The sequence below is a fragment of the Oncorhynchus kisutch genome, unplaced genomic scaffold (assembly GCF_002021735.2).
Source record: "Oncorhynchus kisutch isolate 150728-3 unplaced genomic scaffold, Okis_V2 Okis05a-Okis16b_hom, whole genome shotgun sequence".
Taxonomy (NCBI): domain Eukaryota; kingdom Metazoa; phylum Chordata; class Actinopteri; order Salmoniformes; family Salmonidae; genus Oncorhynchus; species Oncorhynchus kisutch.
The window spans coordinates 6,670,086-6,685,122 of record NW_022261982.1 but is presented as its reverse complement, the minus strand read 5'-3'; the positions used below and the strand labels follow the sequence as shown (position 1 = coordinate 6,685,122).

Here is a 15,037-nt window from a genome sequence, read left to right as displayed (position 1 = left end):
CTCATTTGGAGAGAGAGGGCTATATGAATCCACTCGCCCAGTATGGAAGAAGGTAGAGTAGAGTGAAGATGAGAGTTTTTGATTGTAATCAGGAGAGAGGGATGTATTGCATAAAGATACGCTTAACCCTTTAAACAGAAATGAAGGAGGATCTAGGGTTGTAGTATGGAGATGACCAGGTCTTGGTCGACACCCTAGTACGGTTCTGGGTAGAGGAGTTTGGGCCGGTATGGTAAAGCTGTTCACGAAAGCAGGAATGCCAGATAATGACAGTTGTATTGATTTGCACTATTTAAATCCCCAGGTTCCTCCCTTTACAGTATCCAGAGGAGATCATTACTGTTTGGCCCGGTACAGTACTCATGGAAAATATGTGGGAGAAGTTAGTACTTGTAATAGAACAGAGAATGTTACCACTAATAAGACCATGTCGGATTTGAGAGGTTGGTTAAACTCTGAAGATTTCAGTAAAGTAAGGTGGGCCAGGGCTGACATCTGGTGGTTGTCTGGGGGAACAATTCTATGGCCAGTATTACCCACAGATTGGGTGGGGTCATGTGCGTTAGTGCATTTGGGGATGCCTTTTACACTCATTCGACACCAGGACATGAAGTTATCTAAACGGGAAAAGAGAAGCACTCCATCTGGGTCATTTGATGACAAGGTACACATTGATAACATTGGGGTTCCAAGGGAGGTGCCAGATGAGTCAAAGCAAGAAATCAGATCCTAGCAGGATTAGAGTTAAGCATTTCCGGGGCTCTACTTTCAATAAGAACGTGGACTGGATTAATTATATTTATGATAATCAACAGTGCTTTAACAAGTATACTAGAGATGCTATTAAAGGTTTTGCAGAACAGACTGAAGCAACCAGCTGGATGGCTCGGCAGAATAGAATTGCATTAGATATGTTAATGTCTGAAAAGGGAGAAGTATGCGTGATTATCGGGACCATGTTTGTGCTTACATCCCAAATAACACAGCTTTGGACGAATCAGTGCCCGAAGCCTCAGCTGGTTTGACCACCCTGGCTCACGAGTTGGCAGAAAACTCTGGGGTGGATACTTCTCTGACTAATTGGTTTGATAGTACGTTCGGAAAATGGTAAAATGTTATGATCACTGTGTTATGGGCTACATTCACCTGTGTGACTGTTTTAGTTTTATGTGGCTGTTGTCTAATTCCCTGTGTGCGAGGCCTTGTTTCCAGGACTCTGGAGAAATCAATGACACAACAGATGGTGCGGTATGGGCCGATTCCAGGTTCTGACCCGTGGAGGACTGAATGCATGTCTACAGAACAAGTGGACGAATCAGGGTGTTCTTAATGTGCTGGTGACATCACAGGGTCAGAGAGAACTCCTGACTGTAGTCATACAAAAACACTCCAGGCACTCAGCCCATAAGAACCATTCATACTGTCAGATCTAATATGAAGAGCTGAATACAACCATTTAGAACCATTCATACTGTCAGATCTAATAGGAAGTACTGAATACAACCATAAGAACCATTCATACTGTCAGATCTAATATGAAGAACTGAATACTAAAGAGAAGAAGAGGTTGACCAGTACATATTCATGTAACTTTATTTTTCATTGGCAGATCAATAAAGTTTGCTTCAATGCAGTTTCCCAAACACATTCATGATCAGTAACTAAAATAACTCATATAGTTTTAAAGACAATTAATAAACAAAGTTGTAAAACACCCCCCCCCCAAACTAGTGGTGAAAAGTGATAATCTCTATCTGATACATGTTAGGGGCGGAAGGTAGCCTAGTGGTTAGAGCGTTGGGTCAGTAACCAAAAGGTTGCTTGATTGAATCCCTGAGCTGACAAGGTAAAAATCTGTTGTTCTACCTCTGAACAAGGCAGTTAATCCACTGTTCCTAGGCCATCATTGTAAATAAGAATTTGTTCTTAACTGACTTGCCTAGTTCAATAAAGGTTCAAACATTTTTTTAAAGCGTCTACTAACTCCTTCCGAGGGACAACCTGGTCTCAGAGCAAAATGTATTTTATGTTACAAAAACATCCGTGCCACTCCATTTAGTATGTTACGTTCCACAAAATTGTTTATGTCCCTGTTAGTGAGCATTTTAGCCTTTGTCAAGATATGCCACACCTGTCAGGTATAGATTATCAAGAAGCTGATAAAACAGCATGATCATTACACAGGTGTACCTTGTGTTGGGGACAATAAAATGCCACACAACACAATGTCACAGATGTCTCAAGTTCAGGGAATGTGCATTTCTCATGATGACTGCAGGAATGTCCACCAGAGCTGTTGCCAGAGAACTCAATATTTACATCTCTACCATAAGACACCTCTAATGTCCTTTTAGAGAATTTGGCAGTACATCCAACTGGCCTCACAACTGCAGATCACATGTAACCACGGCAGCCCAGGACCTATTCACCTGCAGGATTGTCTGAGGGGGGCTGAGTAGTATTTCTGTCTGTAATAAAGACCTTTTGTGGGGAAAAACTCATTCTGATTGGCTGGACCTGGCTCCCAAGTGGGGCTATGCCCTCCCAAGTCCCACCCATGGCTGAGCCTCTGCCCAGTCATATAATATCCATAGATTAGGGACTCATTTATTTTTATTGACTGATTTCCTTACACAAACTGTAAATCTTTGAAATTGTTACGTTTAGATTGTTGTTCAGTACAATACGACTTGTAGGACGTATCGTATGTTAAGAATTACAATTCATATGTTATTTTACGCATTGCTATTCATACAATATGTTACGAACTTGTAATATGTAAGATATGTTACGAATTCCAATTTGTTGTTGCCAACGTTAGCTAGGTTAGGGGTGAGGGGTTAAATGGTTTTAGGGGAAAGGTTAGCTAACATGCTGACATAGCTAAAAATTAGTAAGTAGTTGCAAAGTTGCTAATTAGCTAAAATTCTCTGTGATGAGATTCAAAAACTCAACCTTTGGCATGACGTTTGAGTTACACGCCCATCCTTCCACAGAGCAGGAGTAAGGCTTCTCTCCTACGTGTAAACGTTGGTGTGTTTTTAAGCTGCCCAGTTGAAACTCTCCCCACAGACAGAGACAGAGCAGACTGAGAGGGAAGCAGTACCACCCAGTCAATTGGCAGACTGTTTTATTTCAAAATGAGAAGAATAACAGAGGGTATTCAACACCAAGTGCAAATCTTTACAGTAGAAGCTAACAAAACAAAACACACTAAAACTGACAAGGTGCACACTGATTGGTAAAGTAAAGAGAGGCTAACATTCTATAACGCTCCCTTTCCTCTGCACAGTTCTCTCACAGTGAGAACCAATAGGATTACAGTGTTCTCCGCTTTCTTCATTTGATCCAATTCAACGTTACAACTTATTTTATGAGATGAGAATTAAGTGATGGAGTGACTTTATTCTTAGCTGGTCAGAGAACTGATGAGGCTCTTCTCCTTAACCTCACTAGGGTAGGGGTCACTATTTTCACCTCCAGATTAAAAGCGTTCCCAAAGTAAACTGCCTGCTACTCAGGACCAGAAGCTAGGAAATGCATACAATTAGTAGAATTGGAAAGACAACACTCCAAAGTTTCTAAAACTTAAAAATATTGTCTGTGAGTATAACAGAACTGAAAAGGCAGGCAAAAACATGAGGAAAATCCATCCAGGAAGTGCCATTATTTTGATGTATTACACTTGTGATAAATATTTATAGTAATTAAATTTGAATCGGTCACTCTGCAATTTCACCGATGTTGACCAGGTGGGACGCAACCGTCCCAGGTACCCACATGAAGTTAATGTATACGTTGGTGTGTTTTTAAGTTGCTCTGGTGAGAGAAACTCTTCCCACAGTTAGAGCAGACGTAAGGCTTCTCTCCTGTGTGTGTTCTCTGGTGAACTTTTAGCTCATTTGATGTTTTAAAACATTTTCCACAGACTGAGCAGTAATAAGGCTTCTCTCCTGTGTGTGTTTTCTGATGAACTTTGAGCTCAGTTGATGTTTTGAAGCATTTTACACAGTCAGAGCAGGAGTAAGGGTTTTCTCCTGTATGTATACGTTCATGTGTTTTTAAGGTATCCAATCTGGAGAAACTCTTTCCACAGTCAGAGCAGAAGTAAGGCTTCTCTCCTGTATGTGTTCTCTGATGAAGTTTTAGCTCAGTTGATGTTTTAAAACATTTTGCACAGTCAGAGCAGTAGTAACGCCTCTCTCCTGTGTGTGTTCTCTGATGTACTTTTAGCTCAGTTGATGTTTTAAAGCATTTTACACAGTCAGGGCAGGAGTAAGGTTTCTCTCCTGTATGTACACGTTCATGTGATTTTAAGTTATCCAATCGGGAGAAACTTTTTCCACAGTCAGAGCAGGAGTAAGGCTTCTCTCCTGTATGTATACGTTCATGTGATTTCAAGGTATCCGATCGGGAGAAACACTTCCCACAATCAGAGCAGGAGTAAGGCTTCTCTCCAGTATGTACTTGTTTGTGTGCTTTTAAGCTGCTCATTTGAGAGAATCTCTCCCCACAGTCAGAGCAGGAATAAGGCTTCTCTCCTGTATGTATACGTTGGTGTGTTTTTAAGGTATCCAGTCGAGAGAATCTCACCCCACAGTCAGAGCAGGAGTAAGGCTTCTCTCCTGTGTGTATTTTTAGGTGTACTTTTAGCTTTGATAGAAATGGAAAAATCTCCACACAATGTGGGCAGTGGTGAGACCTCTTAGCTCTGTGATCTTCCTGCTGTTGTTGTCTGGATGCAGGGAATGTCTCAACGTGGTCTCCTGTGTGAACAACATCAGAAGAACCAGTCAGTTGGTGTGATATACATGTCAATCAAATGTATATTAGGTAGCCCTTCTTACATCAGCAGTTTGTCCAAGTGTTCTACAGAAACCCAGCCTAAAACACCAAAGAGCAACCTATGCAGATCGAGAAGCACAGTGGCCACAAAAAACTTGCTAGAATGGTAGGAACCTCGGAACAAACCTAAAGAGGAACCAGGCTCTGAGGGGTGGCCAGTCCTCTCCTGGCTGTACCGGGTGACATATGAATTCATGTAAGTCGGCTGTACAATTACAGAACGGGAATAAAACTATTCTAAAACTGGGTAAGAGTCAAAAACTAAAAAGGGGCGAAAATTCAAAAACTATGAGCCATATCATCCTCCACTCACTATCACAAGGGTTAGTAACTACACAGCTATATCATCCTCCACTCACTATCACAAGAGTTAGTAACTACACAGCCATATCATCCTCCACTCAATATCACAAGAGTTAGTAACTACACAGCCATATCATCCTCCACTCACTATCACAAGAGTTAGTAACTACACAGCTATATCATCCTCCACTCACTATCACAAGAGTTAGTAACTACACAGCTTTATCATCCTCCACTCACTATCACAAGAGTTAGTAACTACACAGCTATATCATCCTCCACTCACTATCACAAGAGTTAGTAACTACACAGCCATATCATCCTCCACTCACTATCACAAGAGTTAGTCACTACACAGCCATATCATCCTCCACTCACTATCACAAGAGTTAGTAACTACACAGCCATATCATCCTCCACTCACTATCACAAGAGTTAGTAACTACACAGCCATATCATCCTCCACTCACTATCACAAGAGTTAGTAACTACACAGCCATATCATCCTCCACTCACTATCACAAGAGTTAGTAACTACACAGCTATATCATCCTCCACTCACTATCACAAGAGTTAGTAACTACACAGCTTTATCATCCTCCACTCACTATCACAAGAGTTAGTAACTACACAGCCATATCATCCTCCACTCACTATCACAAGAGTTAGTAACTACACAGCCATATCATCCTCCACTCACTATCACAAGAGTTAGTAACTACACAGCTTTATCATCCTCCACTCACTATCACAAGAGTTAGTCACTACACAGCCATATCATCCTCCACTCACTATCACAAGAGTTAGTAACTACACAGCCATATCATCCTCCACTCACTATCACAAGAGTTAGTAACGACACAGCTTTATCATCCTCCACTCACTATCACAAGAGTTAGTAACTACACAGCCATATCATCCTCCACTCACTATCACAAGAGTTAATAACTACACAGCTTTATCATCCTCCACTGACTATCACAAGAGTTAGTACCTACACAGCCATATCATCCTCCACTCACTATCCCAAGAGTTAGTAACTACACAGCCATATCATCCTCCACTCACTATCACAAGAGTTAGTAACTACACAGCCATATCATCCTCCACTCACTATCCCAAGAGTTAGTAACTACACAGCCATATCATCCTCCACTCACTATCACAAGAGTTAGTAACTACACAGCCATATCATCCTCCACTCACTATCACAAGAGTTAGTAACTACACAGCCATATCATCCTCCACTCACTATCACAAGAGTTAGTCACTACACAGCCATATCATCCTCCACTCACTATCACAAGGGTTAGTAACTACACAGCTTTATCATCCTCCACTCACTATCCCAAGAGTTAGTAACTACACAGCTTTATCATCCTCCACTCAATATCACAAGAGTTAGTAACTACACAGCTTTATCATCCTCCACTCAATATCACAAGAGTTAGTCACTACACAGCCATATCATCCTCCACTCACTATCACAAGAGTTAGTCACTACACAGCCATATCATCCTCCACTCACTATCACAAGAGTTAGTAACTACACAGCCATATCATCCTCCACTCACTATCACAAGAGTTAGTAACTACACAGCCATATCATCCTCCACTCACTATCACAAGAGTTAGTCACTACACAGCCATATCATCCTCCACTCACTATCACAAGAGTTAGTAACTACACAGCCATATCATCCTCCACTCACTATCACAAGAGTTAGTAACTACACAGCCATATCATCCTCCACTCACTATCACAAGAGTTAGTAACTACACAGCCATATCATCCTCCACTCACTATCACAAGAGTTAGTAACTACACAGCCATATCATCCTCCACTCACTATCACAAGAGTTAGTCACTACACAGCCATATCATCCTGCACTCACTATCACAAGAGTTAGTAACTACACAGCTTTATCATCCTCCACTCAATATCACAAGAGTTAGTCACTACACAGCCATATCATCCTCCACTCAATATCACAAGAGTTAGTAACTACACAGCTTTATCATCCTCCACTCACTATCACAAGAGTTAGTCACTACACAGCCATATCATCCTCCACTCACTATCACAAGAGTTAGTAACTACACAGCTTTATCATCCTCCACTCAATATCACAAGAGTTAGTAACTACACAGCTTTATCATCCTCCACTCAATATCACAAGAGTTAGTCACTACACAGCCATATCATCCTCCACTCACTATCACAAGAGTTAGTCACTACACAGCCATATCATCCTCCACTCACTATCACAAGAGTTAGTCACTACACAGCCATATCATCCTCCACTCACTATCACAAGAGTTAGTCACTACACAGCCATATCATCCTCCACTCAATATCACAAGAGTTAGTCACTACACAGCCATATCATCCTCCACTCACTATCACAAGAGTTAGTCACTACACAGCCATATCATCCTCCACTCAATATCACAAGAGTTAGTCACTACACAGCCATATCATCCTCCACTCACTATCACAAGAGTTAGTCACTACACAGCCATATCATCCTCCACTCACTATCACAAGAGTTAGTAACTACACAGCTTTATCATCCTCCACTCAATATCACAAGAGTTAGTAACTACACAGCTTTATCATCCTCCACTCAATATCACAAGAGTTAGTCACTACACAGCCATATCATCCTCCACTCACTATCACAAGAGTTAGTAACTACACAGCCATATCATCCTCCACTCACTATCACAAGAGTTAGTAACTACACAGCCATATCATCCTCCACTCACTATCACAAGAGTTAGTAACTACACAGCCATATCATCCTCCACTCACTATCACAAGAGTTAGTAACTACACAGCCATATCATCCTCCACTCACTATCACAAGAGTTAGTCACTACACAGCCATATCATCCTGCACTCACTATCACAAGAGTTAGTAACTACACAGCTTTATCATCCTCCACTCAATATCACAAGAGTTAGTCACTACACAGCCATATCATCCTCCACTCAATATCACAAGAGTTAGTAACTACACAGCTTTATCATCCTCCACTCACTATCACAAGAGTTAGTCACTACACAGCCATATCATCCTCCACTCACTATCACAAGAGTTAGTAACTACACAGCTTTATCATCCTCCACTCAATATCACAAGAGTTAGTAACTACACAGCTTTATCATCCTCCACTCAATATCACAAGAGTTAGTCACTACACAGCCATATCATCCTCCACTCAATATCACAAGAGTTAGTCACTACACAGCCATATCATCCTCCACTCACTATCACAAGAGTTAGTCACTACACAGCCATATCATCCTCCACTCACTATCACAAGAGTTAGTCACTACACAGCCATATCATCCTCCACTCACTATCACAAGAGTTAGTCACTACACAGCCATATCATCCTCCACTCAATATCACAAGAGTTAGTCACTACACAGCCATATCATCCTCCACTCACTATCACAAGAGTTAGTCACTACACAGCCATATCATCCTCCACTCAATATCACAAGAGTTAGTCACTACACAGCCATATCATCCTCCACTCACTATCACAAGAGTTAGTCACTACACAGCCATATCATCCTCCACTCACTATCACAAGAGTTAGTAACTACACAGCTTTATCATCCTCCACTCAATATCACAAGAGTTAGTAACTACACAGCTTTATCATCCTCCACTCAATATCACAAGAGTTAGTCACTACACAGCCATATCATCCTCCACTCACTATCACAAGAGTTAGTAACTACACAGCCATATCATCCTCCACTCACTATCACAAGAGTTAGTCACTACACAGCCATATCATCCTCCACTCACTATCACAAGAGTTAGTAACTACACAGCCATATCATCCTCCACTCACTATCACAAGAGTTAGTCACTACACAGCCATATCATCCTCCACTCAATATCACAAGAGTTAGTCACTACACAGCCATATCATCCTCCACTCACTATCACAAGAGTTAGTCACTACACAGCCATATCATCCTCCACTCAATATCACAAGAGTTAGTCACTACACAGCCATATCATCCTCCACTCACTATCACAAGAGTTAGTCACTACACAGCCATATCATCCTCCACTCACTATCACAAGAGTTAGTAACTACACAGCTTTATCATCCTCCACTCAATATCACAAGAGTTAGTAACTACACAGCTTTATCATCCTCCACTCAATATCACAAGAGTTAGTCACTACACAGCCATATCATCCTCCACTCACTATCACAAGAGTTAGTAACTACACAGCCATATCATCCTCCACTCACTATCACAAGAGTTAGTAACTACACAGCCATATCATCCTCCACTCACTATCACAAGAGTTAGTCACTACACAGCCATATCATCCTCCACTCACTATCACAAGAGTTAGTAACTACACAGCTTTATCATCCTCCACTCAATATCACAAGAGTTAGTCACTACACAGCCATATCATCCTCCACTCAATATCACAAGAGTTAGTAACTACACAGCTTTATCATCCTCCACTGACTATCACAAGAGTTAGTCACTACACAGCCATATCATCCTCCACTCACTATCACAAGAGTTAGTCACTACACAGCCATATCATCCTCCACTCAATATCACAAGAGTTAGTCACTACACAGCCATATCATCCTCCACTCACTATCACAAGAGTTAGTAACTACACAGCCATATCATCCTCCACTCACTATCACAAGAGTTAGTCACTACACAGCCATATCATCCTCCACTCAATATCACAAGAGTTAGTCACTACACAGCCATATCATCCTCCACTCACTATCACAAGGGTTAGTAACTACATAGCTTTATCATCCTCCACTCACTATCACAAGAGTTAGTAACTACACAGCTTTATCATCCTCCACTCAATATCACAAGAGTTAGTAACTACACAGCCATATCATCCTCCACTCACTCTCACAAGAGTTAGTCACTACACAGCCATATCATCCTCCACTCACTATCACAAGAGTTAGTAACTACACAGCTTTATCATCCTCCACTCAATATCACAAGAGTTAGTCACTACACAGCCATATCATCCTCCACTCAATATCACAAGAGTTAGTCACTACACAGCCATATCATCCTCCACTCAATATCACAAGAGTTAGTAACTACACAGCTTTATCATCCTCCACTGACTATCACAAGAGTTAGTCACTACACAGCCATATCATCCTCCACTCACTATCACAAGAGTTAGTCACTACACAGCCATATCATCCTCCACTCACTATCACAAGAGTTAGTAACTACACAGCCATATCATCCTCCACTCAATATCACAAGAGTTAGTCACTACACAGCCATATCATCCTCCACTCAATATCACAAGAGTTAGTAACTACACAGCTTTATCATCCTCCACTGACTATCACAAGAGTTAGTCACTACACAGCCATATCATCCTCCACTCACTATCACAAGAGTTAGTCACTACACAGCCATATCATCCTCCACTCAATATCACAAGAGTTAGTCACTACACAGCCATATCATCCTCCACTCACTATCACAAGAGTTAGTAACTACACAGCCATATCATCCTCCACTCACTATCACAAGAGTTAGTCACTACACAGCCATATCATCCTCCACTCAATATCACAAGAGTTAGTCACTACACAGCCATATCATCCTCCACTCAATATCACAAGAGTTAGTCACTACACGGCCATATCATCCTCCACTCACTATCACAAGGGTTAGTAACTACACAGCTTTATCATCCTCCACTCACTATCACAAGAGTTAGTAACTACACAGCTTTATCATCCTCCACTCAATATCACAAGAGTTAGTAACTACACAGCCATATCATCCTCCACTCACTATCACAAGAGTTAGTCACTACACAGCCATATCATCCTCCACTCAATATCACAAGAGTTAGTAACTACACAGCCATATCATAGAACTTTACTACTTCACTTCTTTAGTCTCTGAACACTCCAGACAGCCCAGTGAATAAAACACATGAAATAACATCTACCTTCTCATTGAAACAGTTCTACTGCAACTTTTCATACACAGTGGAAAGTTGGAACCAACAACAAACTTAGTTAGATAGAACCTGCTCTTACCATGAGAAACAGATGTTCCAATCTTCTCCTCCTCTTCTTCATCTTTAATGTTGACATTCAGTTCCAGTGTTTGACTGCAGTCTTCCAGCTTCACTGATGCCATCTCTGGATCCTGCAGTGCAAACTGGGCTCCTCTGTTACAATCAGGACCCAGTGACTGTAGGTTTGGACACAGTGTGGAAGGAGAGTGGCAGGCTGGGTTTGTCCTCACTGTTGATGTTACCGGCCTCAGACTTAATTCAAGTCGTCCTGTAGATATAATGAGAAACGGACACAAAAAGTTATTATAACTTCTTTATTATAACAAAATATATTATAATGTTTTCTTGTTAATTTCTGTCATTTCCATTTATCAGGTAACTAATCACTGACAACAAAACATTAATTCACACTAGACAAAGTGCACACTTTAAAATTGCACAACATAAGTGCACTTAATCTATAGTAGATTCCCTACATTAAAATAAATGACTCAAAAACCATTTAGTTCAAGGTTACAGTATGTTTTAGGCAGCACTATGTACTATTTTCCTGATTAATATTCACTGTATTATATAGTGTTATTTTGGCCTTTGGCCGTCCCCAGCTACCGTCCAACGGAGAGGGATGGAGGACAGAGATAGTGTCGTAGCAGAATCAGAATTAGTTACGTAACATTGATAAATAAGATGTTTTATTTGCATAATAATGCTTATGTGAGATATTTGTCATTAGAATGTCTTCTTTTGGATAATACTGTTGGCAGTTGCATTTTCCTCTCTCTTCTCCAGGGGAAAGTCACTTGGGGCCCAGAGAGGGGAGAGGTCAGGCTTGTCTTCATATGTGAGGGTATCTGTTAAACCATGTGAAGGGCTCCACAATATCTGTACACCAGTCACTCCCTACTTTTCCCATATTGAGAGGAGTAGTATGGCAGTGTCTGGAACCATTGTATGTCCCCTCTTATGTCGAAACTTATCTTGACCTAGTATATGACCCAGAGGCTCACTACTCTCTGTGAGCTTGTCCAGAAGAGGTCGTATTTGAGATGGGAGTATCTAGAATTGACAACTGATATATGCCATTGGATGAGGTAATGGTTTGGTAATATGAAGTACCAAGAATGAGAAGTAGAACCTCGTCTAAGAGAGCAAACTGAACAATAAGTTATAGCTAATGCCTTCTGGCTATTTACTCTCTCCAGTAAAAGTCTTCCTTTGTAATGTTCCTAATATCTGTTATTCGTCATGCGAGTTGAGAAGGGTGTGTCTTGGCTATAAATGATACTAAGAATTGTTTTGTAAGCACTCTCAGAGAGTTCATTTATAGACACTGAATTGATCTGAGAGTCATTGGGCTATGGTGAAGCTCATATAATTAAAGATGGACTTTATAATATAACTCTGACTTGTGTGTGGTTTGCTCTCTCAATGTTTAGTAATAAAGGAAATTACCACGACAATAGGGAGAGAAGACAGAGATAGGGATGGAGGACAGAGATCTCTGTCTGTACATTGATCCTGTATTACCACCCTGTATATTGATCCTGTATTACCACCCTGCACATAGATCCTGTATTACCACCCTGTACATAGATCCTGTATTACCACCCTGCACATTGACTCTGTACTGGTACTCCTTGTGCTACTATTACTTTCTTTATTTAGAAAATATTTCCCTTTATTTATTAACTATGTGTTATTGGAAGGAAGCGTTTCACTGTAGAGTCTGCCAGTTGTTATATTTATTAACTATGTATTATTGGAAGGAAGCGTTTCAAAGTTTACACATTGTATTTGGCGCGTGTGACCAATAAAATGTGATTTAGCTCGCAAAAAAACCTACTGTATTTATCATTCACACCATAGTAACAAATATAGATAACATAGAAACAACTGAATGTGTCTGAATATTAGTACACATGTAGAAAACTGATAATCATTACATTCAGCTTCAAAACAGTAGAGCAACTGTGAAAATGTCTCTCTGAAGCTCCCTCACTGCCTGACTGAAGTCCATTGACTCAGACAGAGTTGCCGCCGCCATTTTATCAGCTCGTAAGAAACACATTACACAACAAAACAATAACTAACATGTAAAACGAACTCCGAAAACTCAAATACATGGATTCTTTATGAATGTATCTTGACGAAGTAATGTATATTCATTCACTCAGACAAACCCAGTCTCTAACGATGTGACTTATCACTCACTCGGTTTGACACAACAATAACGTCATAAAACCTTCAGCAAACGTGACAATACATTGACGGATTTGCTACCTAACATGTTATGACATGTTCTTTCGATATTATAAAGTGTAAACGTGCTATTACATACCTGTAGTAATGCATTTGAAACGGATACAAAAGCTATCGTCTTCACAGCTCAGTTCTAGTATTTCTTCTTCTGTGAGGTTTAACGGCGGTTGGCATCCAATGCATGTTGCATTACCGCCACCTACTAGACTGGAGTACAACTCGTTAATTAATACTTCGCTTGGAAAAATAAACAAATACGCTACTATCTACACTCACAAATTTAAATAAATTAAAATACACCACCCTATTCCACTATTTCAATCTATTTAGTCTTCCCTCAGGCTAACATCCTGAATGGATGGGACACCACCATTTAACACACCCTGTGACTCTTTTGATGTCAAGTCTCACACACACAAATACCTCTCTGCAGCTGCCACCATCACCTCAGTTTTCTGCGACCTACATTCCATCCCTTCAGTACAGTTGATAACCATTGCTATAAATGCCAAAAATCCAATCTTACTGAAAAATATATCACTCACACCACTCCTCTCATAATCCCTCCCCCTTGACCATCTTCCTCTACTTTCTTCACTGCCTCAGCATATGACAACTTCTGCACTACATTAACCCTGGAAAACTCAACCTGCGTCTCTCGCAGGGGTCATTTCTGATCCCCAGCCCCATGGGAACCCCTACAATTAACACATTCCACTACTTTCCCCAATGTTACACATTCCTTTGTCTCATGCCCTTCTGCACACTTCTCACACCCAGGAACCTCCCTCCTACACACTGCTGCCACATGCCCATAACCTTGACACCTGTAATAACGTTATGTTTTCAGCACAAAAGCTCGTACAGGATAACTTATATATCCTAACAGCACTTTTAGTGCTGGTTCTTCTTCTCCTTCAATGTTTTATGGCAGACTTCACCGGTAGTGAATAAAACATGTAAATATCAGGCCTCCCGAGTGGCGCAGTGGTCTAAGGCTGTGCCAATAGAGATCCTGGTTTGTGTCCAGGCTCTGTCACAGCCAGCCACGACCGGGAGACCCATGGGGCGGCGCACAATTGGCCCAGTGTCGTCCGGGTCAGGGGAGGGTTTGGCCGGCAGGGATGTTCTTGTTCCATTGGTGTTTCATCTGACACATTGGTGCGGCTGGACTCCGGGTTAAGCGGGCATTGCATCAAGAAGCAGTGCGGCTTGGTTGGGTTGTGTTTTGGAGGATGCAAGGCTTTTGACCTTTCAGGAGTTGCAGCGATGGGAAAAGACTAACTACTAATTGGATACCACGAAAAAGGGGTACAAATACAATTTTCTAAATATCCATTGTGTGAAAGGGGAGGAATGCAACAAATAAAAAATTAAAAAATCCCTACCTCCCTCCTTCAGTAATAATCCAAATCACATCCCAACATAGGCTGCCTGTGTGAATGGAACATTCATCGACAAGATTCCTTGTAATGCCTCCGTTGTAAAATTCAGTACATTACCTAAAGTATGTGGACACTTGCTCATCATCATCTCATTCCAAAAT

At 41.0% G+C, this 15,037-nt stretch overlaps 1 protein-coding gene across 1 annotated transcript; it reads right to left on the bottom strand.

Moving 5' to 3' along the window:
• Positions 1-1,575: 1,575 nt before the first annotated feature.
• Positions 1,576-13,276, bottom strand: LOC116359779 (gastrula zinc finger protein XlCGF17.1-like). The gene is made up of 4 exons (XM_031813334.1): positions 13,240-13,276; positions 11,252-11,296; positions 4,296-4,766; positions 1,576-4,127 (listed from the first exon to the last, which is right to left on the bottom strand). The coding sequence occupies exons 1-4, from the start codon at positions 13,274-13,276 to the stop codon at positions 3,787-3,789; spliced, it is 894 nt and encodes a 297-aa protein (XP_031669194.1). The 3' UTR covers positions 1,576-3,786.
• Positions 13,277-15,037: the final 1,761 nt, after the last annotated feature.

Coding starts and splice junctions, on each gene's coding strand:
- LOC116359779 (XM_031813334.1), bottom strand. CDS start 13,276: ATGGCGGCGGCAACTCTGTCTGAGTCAATGGACTTCA. Junction 11,297..13,239: donor GTCTGAGTCAATGGACTTCA/GTCAGGCAGTGA, acceptor ATGTCAACATTA/AAGATGAAGAAGAGGAGGAG. Junction 4,128..4,295: donor AAAATCACATGAACGTGTAC/ATACAGGAGAGA, acceptor ATCAGAGAACAC/ATACAGGAGAGAAGCCTTAC.